Genomic DNA, 10,195 nt, shown 5'->3' on the forward strand with positions numbered 1-10,195 from the left:
ATACAGTGGTCCCTTGGTTTATGAACTTAATCCGTTCCGGAAGTCGTTCTTAAACCAAAGCATTCTTAAACCAAGGTGTACTTTCCCGTAGCAGCAGGGGACTCAATTTACGAATGGAACACACTCAACATGTTCTGCTTCCAAGGCAAGGTTCACAAACCAAAACACCTACTTCTGGGTTTGCAGTGTTCTTAATCCAAGCTGTTCATAAACTAGATAAAGGTAAAGGGACCCCTGACCATTAGGTCCAGTCGTGGCCGACTCTGGGGTTGCGGTGCTCATCTCGCTTTATTAGCTGAGGGAGCCGGCATACAGCTTCTGGGTCATGTGGCCAGCATGACTAAGCCGCTTCTGGCGAACCAGAGCAGTGCACAGAAACGCCGTTTACCTTCCCGCCAGAGCAGTACCTATTTATCTACTTGCACTTTGACATGCTTTTGAACTGCTAGGTTGGCAGGAGCTGGGACCAAGCAACGGGAGCTCACTCCATCGCGGGGATTCGAACTGCCGATCTTCTGATTGGCAAGTCCTAGGCTCTGTGGTTTAACCCACAGCGCCACCCGCGTCCCATTCATAAACTAAGCTGTTCTTAAACCAAGATACCACTGTACCTCTGGATGTCTGGCTTCCCATACTACCATAGCCTCTCTCCACCAGGTTGGTACATATCCAGGAAGCCCAAAAATTCCTGGTGCTCATTCCCAGAATCACTTGCCAGTTTCCAGCCCAAGGTGGCTCCAGAAATGTCAGGGAGGTAGGGTATACCAAACACCAGCAAAGCTGATACCCAGTCTTGCTCCACTAGTGGTACTGCAATGTATCTGATAGCACACTTGAAAAGCTAAGCAGGGTCCAGTATGGTTTCAAATTGGATGGGGGCCATGTGTTGAGATTCTTGCATGATAGGAGTTTGGCTAGATGGCACACGGGATCCCTTCCAACTCTACAATTCTATAATTTTAAGAAATTAATCTTTGAGGATTGGGTCACCTGATGAAAGACCTCCAAAACATTTTTAGCGCATGGGTACATCTATGGCAAACTTACCAGCTTAGAAAGATTCATGTCTCTCAACACACGCATGACGATAGTGGATTCCGTGTCATCAGGGTTTGACCTTTTGGCAGCTCCCAAGGTCCGCAACACTGACAATATATTCCTCAGTCCAAAGTCATAATGTACCTGAGAACAGGTCAAAAGTTTTTAGAAAGGCACACCTTTGCACCAATGACAGATCACTCTATAATCTGTGACCGAAATTTGCAAAGAGTAAATGACAGCTTTGTTCTTAGGTTTGCTTCTGAGCATGCAATCCTTGTTTCAGAAATCTCCATCGAAAAGGAAGATGAAGGAGATGATTTGACGCCACACCATAACTACTGTCATGACACTTCAGTCTATTATGAAGTGCAATTGACTCCCACTGAGGATGAGGACCCTCTATTTCCCTTTTAAACATTGAGCAACTGGCTTCATTTGTCCTTTGTTACATCGTCATGACATAGCCCAATAGCCAAATCTGAATGACTGCCTGACTGCATAATGCCATGCATGACATCTTCACATTCGCCACAAAGTGGGTAAGGTCAAACAGAGAAAGAAAAATTGGCTGTAAAAAATGGCACTAGTGACAGCAGAAGATCAGGGCAGGGAAGAAGCAAGAAATACCTCATATTAGGAAGTTTTTCCAAGGAGATTTTTGTATCCCTCAAGAACACTTCTTGCCCTAATTTTACCATTTATTACACATGTATCCAAGGAGAATAAGCCATTCTATATTCACAAACAAGCATTAAGCTGACAGACAGTGGCTGGGTTAGGGTTGCCCAGTGAGCATGAATTCAAAAGCAAGTAATATTTTTTTTTAAGTAAGTAAAGCATTTCAGTTGGGTGGGGGTTCTTTTTCTTCCGGAGGAATGAAATGCACCAGTGCTATAGCAAGAAAAACAATTAAAACAACAAATAAAGCTTTCCCAGAAGAAAACGATTTCTTTTTTGAGTTTTCATATTTTATTATTGTGCTTTTTTCCCCCTAGAGGCATGCAGAAGCACTGTGGATTTTTTTACCCACTTTTTATTAAAAGAACATTCCTGCGGAAGGTGGGGAACATATTCAACTCTCTTGTGCAACAAAACTTTTTTTAAGAATAAAAACCTTCCACAAAACAGGGTCTTGCGCTCCCTTCTTTTTTACACTAGTACACTGTTGCACACACATAGACACACACACAAATTTTAAGCCTCAAAGGATCACATCTCTCAACATCTATTTAAAATCCCTTCCTGCCACAGCTTCGGTTCATTTTCAGTTGGAGTAAAAAAAATAATTCATTGATGTACTATTCCTTGAACATCAAGATAACCCAAAAGGAAACATCTCGTGGATGTTCTATAGCACTACGAACATTAAACAGCAGATTATCTCCTATAGTGTGTCCTTATGCAGTACTGGCTGTAATATGATTACTATCTATCTGTTCAGTGATTCATATCCAGAGGCAGCTTCTATTTCTTGGTTTCTGCTCTCCCATCCTTAATATCCTCAAGTAATCCTATCCTGTTCAATTTGATCAAAGCTGACAATGTAAGATTTTGGTGTGTGTTTTTGCAAAAATGCAATGATTTAAGTAATATTATTTTTTAGCCTAATGTTAAAAGAAGAAGAAGAAATCAGCCAGCCAGCCAACCAACGGTGTCATCTACATTGCGGACCACAACATTTAGAAAGGCTACTGGTAGCTTTATTGGCAGAATGAAGCTTTCCATAGCGCATGACTACTCCTACCTGCTTAGATAACTGTTCCTCGCAGAGTTTGTACAGGGTAAAGAACTTCCTCGCAAGCACAATGTTATCAATGAAGCCGCAGCTAGCTAGCTTGACACGGATGATGATCTGCCTGTCCGGAACCATCATTGCCACCGAACGGAAGTTGATCTTCAGGTTTTCAGGCAGCTCTTGACGGCCCGCATACCCTGGGTTCTGGTTTATCAGATCATTAGTTATCAATCAGACTACAACTATGGCAGCCATTCACATCATCCTCAACATGAGAGCAAGCCCCATTGGCTGCACCATGGGCTCAGTCTGTTTTGTGTTTTAGGTGCATTATACAAATGTGACACTAGATGGCAATGGTGAGTTTATGGCAAATTCAATATACTTTTCAAAATGTTGTTTTTTAAAAGCATTTTCAGCGTTTCTATATGTGTCTAGATTCCACCTAGGAAGTTCCTTAGGTGATCCCAGACATGTCTTATGTAATATCAGGTACGAGGCAGGTGGAGGTGTTTTCAGAAAATGACCTCCCTGGCCGAGCCTAATTCAAAAAATGTGGGCCAGAGATTCCCTACTTCTGGTTCACCAAAGCACTTCCTTGACAGCGTTTGAATCACTTGTACTGTAAAACTGAGTGAATGAGCAGTACAGCACAACGAAGGAAATACAGAATAGAGTTGTACCTTGGATCCTGAACGCCTTGGTACTCGGACGTTTTGGTCCCCAAACGCCGCAAACCCGGAAGTGAGAAGTCCGGTTTGCGAACATTCTTTGGAACCCAAATGTCCGACAGCGCTTCCACAGCTTTCGATTGGCTGCAGCCAACCGGAAGTCACGCTTTGGTTTCAGAACGTTTTGGAAGTCAAACGGACATCTGGAACGGATTCCATTTGACTTCCAAGGTACAACGGTATCTTCCTCTCAACAACAGGTCAGTCAGCCCTCATTCTTCCATGGTATATAGGCAAGGGCTTCTTGGTCAGGGATGTAACTTCTGAGCAAAGTTCAACTCTGACACATATTTCATGAGCTAACCACAGAGACTGCGAATTCTGCAGTTTCTCTGAACTGACAACTATCGCTTATCAAAATCTTCAGAGTGCTTACCATTGTCAGAAAGAGTCCGAATTCGGGATTCATTTCCACACTGTCGCCATCTGTAAAAATGAAGCTCTTCTTACGCTCCTTCTTGCATGTCAGAACAATTGCAATTTGTTGTGCGGCAACGGACAACACCGGTAGGTCAATGCGGTTAAACTCGTCAAAGCAACCCCAGGATCCAGACTGAGCAAGACCTGAAATCAAAGCAAAGCCTTATAATAAAGAAGCCAGTGTTGTGGTCATTTTACAAGATTTAGAGATAAAGGACACTTTGAATGCTTTCAAGAGGGGAAAAATACATTAACTCGAAGTGAGTTCTAAAGAATGCACACTCAAGAATGAACACAACTTCAGATAATATAATATTATATATAGTAGTAGTAATAATAAAAATAATAATAGTAATTTATTATTTATACCCCGCCCATTTGGCTGGGTTTCCCCAGCCACTCTGGGCTGGGGAACAGAATAATCCCAACAGAATATTAATACAGTGGTGCCCCGCAAGACGAATGCCTCGCAAGATGGAAAACTCGCTAGACGAAAGAGTTTTCCATTTTGGAGGTGCTTCGCAAAACAAATTTCCTATGGGCTTGCTTCGCAAGACGACAATGTCTTGCGAGTTCCTGCTGGTTTTTTTTCCTTCCCCCCCCCCTTTTCTAAGCCGCTAAGCCGCTTATCAGCTGATCCGGTCAGCAGATAAGCTGCTAAAAGCCGCTAAAAGCCGCTAATAGCGCTAATCCGCTAATCCTTCAATGGGCTTGCTTCGCAAGACGAAAAAACCGCTAGACGAAGAGAATCACAGAACGGATTCTTTTCGTCTTGCGAGGCACCACTGTAATAAAAAGCAATAAAATATTAAAACATTAAAAACTTCCCTAAACAGAGCTGCCTTCAGATGTCTTCTAAACGTCAGGTAGTTGTTTATTTCCTTGACAACTGATGGGAGGGCATTCCACAGGGCAGGTGCCACTACTGAGAAGGCCCTCTGCCTGGTTCACTATATCCTCGTTTCTCAAAGTGAGGGAACCGCCAAAAGGCCCTCAGTGTCAGACCTCAGTATCCGGGCTCAATGACAGGGGTGGAGATGCTCCTTCAGGTATACTGGGCCAAGGCCATTTAGGGCTTTAAAGGTCAGCACCAACACTTTGAATTGTGCTTGGAAACGTCCTGGGAGCAGTAATTGGCAGCCACTATTTTATTGCCTTGTACAAGTAGGATTTTACTCATGCAAATTATCTATAACCCTACATACAAATGATTTGGTAAGAGAAGTTTTGTGAGATGAAGAAACATCATGCAACAGGAACTGAGAAGGCCACGGTGTTAGAAATTTTAAGTGCATGGTAAATCGTACCTTTGAAAATGTCTGTTCTTTCACATCACTCATTTCCACACCCAAGAGCAAATATAACATGCACATGGTATGTTCTAACTTGAACGTGAACACTGCGTTTTATCAAAGGTCATGGTTTCTATAGCAGAAATCATCCTGACCTTTAAAGATTCTTCCCAGTCCTCGAAAATCCATCTGGTCAGAGCAATTGAAGACCACAACGTATTTTCCAAGGCATCTCCCCATGTCTTTCGTTGTTTCTGTTTTGCCAGTTCCTGCGGGACCTGCTGGCGCTCCCCCCATGCTCATGCCTAAGGCTTGCGCCAACGTGATGTAACACCTGCAAGAAAAGGAGCGCAATTTGTGCTTATTGTACTCACTTGGAAGTCTTAAAAGCAGGGCTGGTGCTGGATTGCAAGGGGCTCTCAGCACACACACCCCAACACAAACCACTGTGTTTCATAGATCTATGGACTGCTACACTGCATTTTGGCTGAATTAAAATGATGGGTGGCCACTGCAGATGCAAACTGAGCTTGGCTCCCATTTAAAAGTGGCACTACTGCCTGCCCAACACTAAGATAGCCATCTGCAGGCCCAAAGGGGAGAAGTGGGGCCAGCCCAAGACATTTCACCACCTGAAAGGCAAAGAGGCAGCATCACCCTAAATTTGCCCGGCTTGCTGGGTTGCACGTGGGCTCTTTGGAGACTGTGCCCAGTGCCGGAAAGAGTGCCCTGTCTCCGGCGGAATGGAGTCGCTGGAAATACGAAGGCCAAGGCCCCTGCTCTCCCATTTCCCTGCCCACCTACCCAAGTCCCTTCTCGCTGCCTTACTCCATGCTGGCACCCTCTGTTCCCCGGGCAAAACAAAACAAACTCCTCTTCTTCTGTCGTCTTTCTTTCTCACCCACATCTAAAGTACTGATCCAGCCCAGATCCACTCACTGCATCCTGGGGAGAGAGAGCCTCTGATGCAAAATAAGTTCGGGAATTGAGGGCTTTTTTGCCCCCTCCCGGGGATCTATTGTCTCTCTTTCCTATGGGCTCTGTCCCTATAGGAAGCTCAACCCTGCCAGGCTGAGCAGAAAGGATTCTGAAGCATAGCTGTCAACCGTCCCTTATTTGGCAGGAAAGTCCCTTATCCCAGCGCTGTGTCCCGCTGCTGCTGATGTCCCTTAAATTTCCCGGGTTTCAAAGGAAGCAGCTCCCCCCCCTCCCTCCCTGCCGGCCAGGGAGGAGGGAAGCTCCAACTGTGTTGCTTGGCTGCGTTGCTCACCCAATAAGGAATCTAAGAACGACTGGGGGTGGAGCTTGCATGCCTTGTGCCGATCAAATCGGCCACGTTGCCTGGGGACTCGCCTTTGCTCAGCGCTTCCCAGCGGAGAGGTGACAGTGGTTTTCCTTGCTGCATCCCCTTTGCCGGGTTGCTGCACTGTGGGAACCACCGCTTGAGGCTTCGTTTGGCTGCTAGCTGGGCTTTCTGCCTTTGGCTTGGAGGGGCTCAGAAGTTGAACATACCTGTGCTTGGAAAATCCATTATTTTGGCTGCTGATCCCTTATTTTTGAGGCTGCTAGTCCCTTATTTTCAAATCTGTAAGTTGACAGCTATGTTCAGGAGGGCAAACTCCTCCCCTCTCCTCGGTCCCAAGGTAGGAGTTGGGGACCATCTGTTCATCCAACAGCCAAGAAGCGTGATTTGTGGCAGCCCCAAAGACTTCTCCCCCAACAATCGACCGCCTTCTCAACCGACCAGCGCAACCCTTGTCCAGTTAGCTGCATGGGTACCCAGAGCGGAAGCCATGCCGTGCACCTGGGGGTGTGGGGCGAGCTGTGCGGGGGGCACTAACCACCACACATGGGGGTGGTGGGGCCAGCTCCCCGTGGTCTGCCTTTTTGTCACCCCCTCACGGAAGACACCTGGGGCGGGCCGTCCACACCGTCCCCCCTTCCTACACCCCTGCCTGCCACTGAAGAAGTGAGTCAGGGAAGACTGACATCAGGAACAAGTGGTGATGGGGAACAAAGATCGACATTGAGATCTGCTGCCTCTGTGACCTTGCCGCCTGAGGCAGCTGCCTCACCTCATAGGTAGGCCGGCCCTAACAGGGACAGAATAGTCAGGTCAGGCTGCTGAAAGGCCCACCTGAACCACTGGGGTCCTCAAGCAATGTTTGATTTGACTGGCTGTGGTTGCCAGGCCTCAGTTACATGCAACTCAGTTACACGCAATGAAAAGCCAGAATACTGAGAAATTACAAGGTATAATACCTAAGAAATCCAAAAGCTAACATGCAGGCAGGGAGGGGAGTTAGCTTGTGCCCTCTTTTACTGGATTTATTTTTAACATCTATTCTAGTGCAAATAGCAGTGACTACAGAAAACGCTAGCTTCACATAAGGCATAGTATTAATACTATTGATGTTCTACTAACCTGCTGATGTCTTGATTTTTACTTTATATTTTATTATTAGCTATCTTGGGCGAGAAGACCAAAGGCACATTTAAAAAATTTAAAGATAAAGTAAATGTGTCAGCAACAAGTTTTCATTTTTAAATTACTGTAGTCAAGCACTAAGAAAACACATAGTGATTAGCAAACACACCCAAATCTCTTCTGGTTTTAATCCAGAATAGCCAGACCTATTCCCACGATACCCACTGGGCTTCAGAAACACAACGCAGAGTCTGTAGTGGTTTTGGTCATTAGTCCCTGTTGTATTGTGCATAGTGGTAAACTCTAGATGGTCTGAGTTTCAATCTGAAATGGATCCCGCAATTGGACACTTGGAATCTGGAATCCAAACCCCTCTCCTTCCTAGAAATATGCTAAAGACAACCACCATATATTGGCATTCCAGAATGAAACAATGTCTCTTTATCTTTCATTGAAGGTGAATGTATCGGTACTTCTTTTTTAATATATAAAAATGTCATGAATTATAAGGAAAAATCTCTTCTCTGTCTTGATTTCAAAACCTTGCACAAACCCTCGCAGTTAATGCTCCACTAAAGTAAGACGGAATGAGACTCCGAAATAATATGCTGGAGAATGACATTGGCATATAGAGCATCTAATCCTTCAAGCAGGAGGAAGGACAGAAGTATTTCTCACCTGTCTGTGAGAGGGGTGATGACAAGCCTGTCTGTGCAGCCCAGAAATTCATTCTGATACGTGAAGGCCACATCCGTGATGTTAATCATCATCTTGTCCGCATCTTCATTGAAATAAAATCTGCATTGCTTCAGCCACTCAAAGTCTGTGGGGTTCTTGATATGCATATGGCACTAGGAACAAGAGACCATGTTGCCATAGGCTTTATAAACAGAGTTTCTGAGAAGGAATCTGGCAGACCTGCCAACTGAGTCGAGTGTATGTAAGGGAGAGGGAAGCCAGTTGAATGCCAACTGTAGAAAAAGCCTTGAGATGATAACGTCTCACTGAGAGCAAGGTTGCATGGGCAGTGGCAACTGAGCACAACAAGAGGCAGATCTGATAATAAGGTAAAGGTAAAGGTATCCCTGACCGTAAGGTCCAGTCGTGGACGACTCTGGGGTTGTGCGCTCATCTCGCTCTATAGGCTGAGGGAGCCGGCGTTTGTCCGCAGACAGCTTCTGGGTCATGTGGCCAGCATGACTAAGCCGCTTCTGGCAAACCAGAGCAGCATACGGAAACACTGTTTACCTTCCCACCGGAGCGGTGCCTATTTATCTACTTGCACTGTGACATGCTTTCGAACTGCTAGGTTGGCAGGAGCTGGGAGCGAAAAACGGGAGCTCACCCCGTTGCGGGGATTCAAACCACCGACCTTCCAATCAGCAAGCCTTAGGCTCAGTGGTTTAAACCACAGTGCCACCCGCGTCACTGATAATACAAAACTGCAAAGCCTTACATATGAACCATAAGCTAAAGCAGTGATGAAAACACGTTCACAACTGGTCTGCTAGGACAGCACCAAAAATATATTTTTGCCCTAGTGGATTATATTTACTGAATGGATTTAATGTACATTCCCTATTGAGCATACTTCTACTTTCCCCCTAGTTATTTTCAATGCATAAAAAGTAATTTTACCAGGTCGTCAAATATATCCCGTTGATGCACATGGATTGTGATCAGTGTCTCATATTTGATGCGTTCTATGGGGCTCAGGTCCTTTGTCGTCATGTCTATCAGAGTATTCAAGAGGTCCAAGAAAAACTGGTTCGTTTTGGGCATTATTTTCTTGTCGTACTTTGCGTTGGTCAAAGCTTCTTCAGCGTCTCTGGTCCAGATCATTTGAATTCCCAACAAGCCAACCTTAGGGGAAATTTTTTTTCCAGAAAAGTTAGGTAGAGTTCAAGTCAGGTTCTTCAAAAAGCCATTTCTGCTGATCGACAGAGCCGGCCCACACATGACGCAGGGTGAGGCAGCTGCCTCAGGCAGTGGAAATGGAAAAGGCAGGACTTCTGCAATTGTCCTGCCCTTCTCACCATCGCCGCATAAGCAACCCAAGTGAGGGAGACTTTAGCAGTGGTACAGCATTCTGCTGCCTGGCTTTGACACCAGGCAGAAAGAGGGCTTCAGAAAGCGCTTCTTCTTGTGGAGAAGTGCGTTCTGAAACTCTTCCTTGGCAGGCTTGGTGAGGGCTTCTCCTTGAGGACTTCACACAGACTCCACCACTACAAAAGCTTCTGAAAAGGCAGGAGTGCAAGGGGCAGTAAAGGAGCAAGCTACCACCCCAGGAAGGACACCCGCCATCAGCTTGCAAGGAGGTGGCCCAACCCGTGATCCCTATTCTGCCTCTATGTTTGGAGAAATAAGGTAAAGGGTCTAAAAAGCAACTCTGAAAGCAAAAGGTCACACTACAAGGTAGGAGGAGTAAAGGCCACTCCTCTGTGATAGGAAGAGGGCCAGTCATGGAAACCAATGGACAACTTGGGTTTCTTTTCCCTCTTACAGCTGTTCCAATTCCTTGTTTTTGTATTTTGGCAAGTCAATCATC

General features: G+C 45.5%; 1 protein-coding gene across 1 annotated transcript in view; it reads right to left on the bottom strand.

The window, feature by feature from the left end:
• The window catches only part of DNAH5 (dynein axonemal heavy chain 5), a 189,285-nt gene that overhangs the window by 86,251 nt on the left and 92,839 nt on the right, over positions 1 to 10,195 (bottom strand). The window contains exons 34-39 of the mRNA XM_081206728.1: positions 9,286 to 9,510; positions 8,326 to 8,498; positions 5,375 to 5,553; positions 3,884 to 4,071; positions 2,786 to 2,980; positions 1,048 to 1,182 (exon numbers count right to left, since the gene is read on the bottom strand). Of these exons, the coding sequence (XP_081062854.1) occupies positions 1,048 to 1,182; positions 2,786 to 2,980; positions 3,884 to 4,071; positions 5,375 to 5,553; positions 8,326 to 8,498; positions 9,286 to 9,510 (1,095 nt within the window). The remainder of the gene's footprint in view (positions 1 to 1,047; positions 1,183 to 2,785; positions 2,981 to 3,883; positions 4,072 to 5,374; positions 5,554 to 8,325; positions 8,499 to 9,285; positions 9,511 to 10,195) is intronic.

Source organism: Podarcis bocagei, assembly GCF_964188305.1.
Source record: "Podarcis bocagei genome assembly, chromosome: 8".
In the NCBI taxonomy this organism is placed as follows: Eukaryota; Metazoa; Chordata; class Lepidosauria; order Squamata; family Lacertidae; genus Podarcis; species Podarcis bocagei.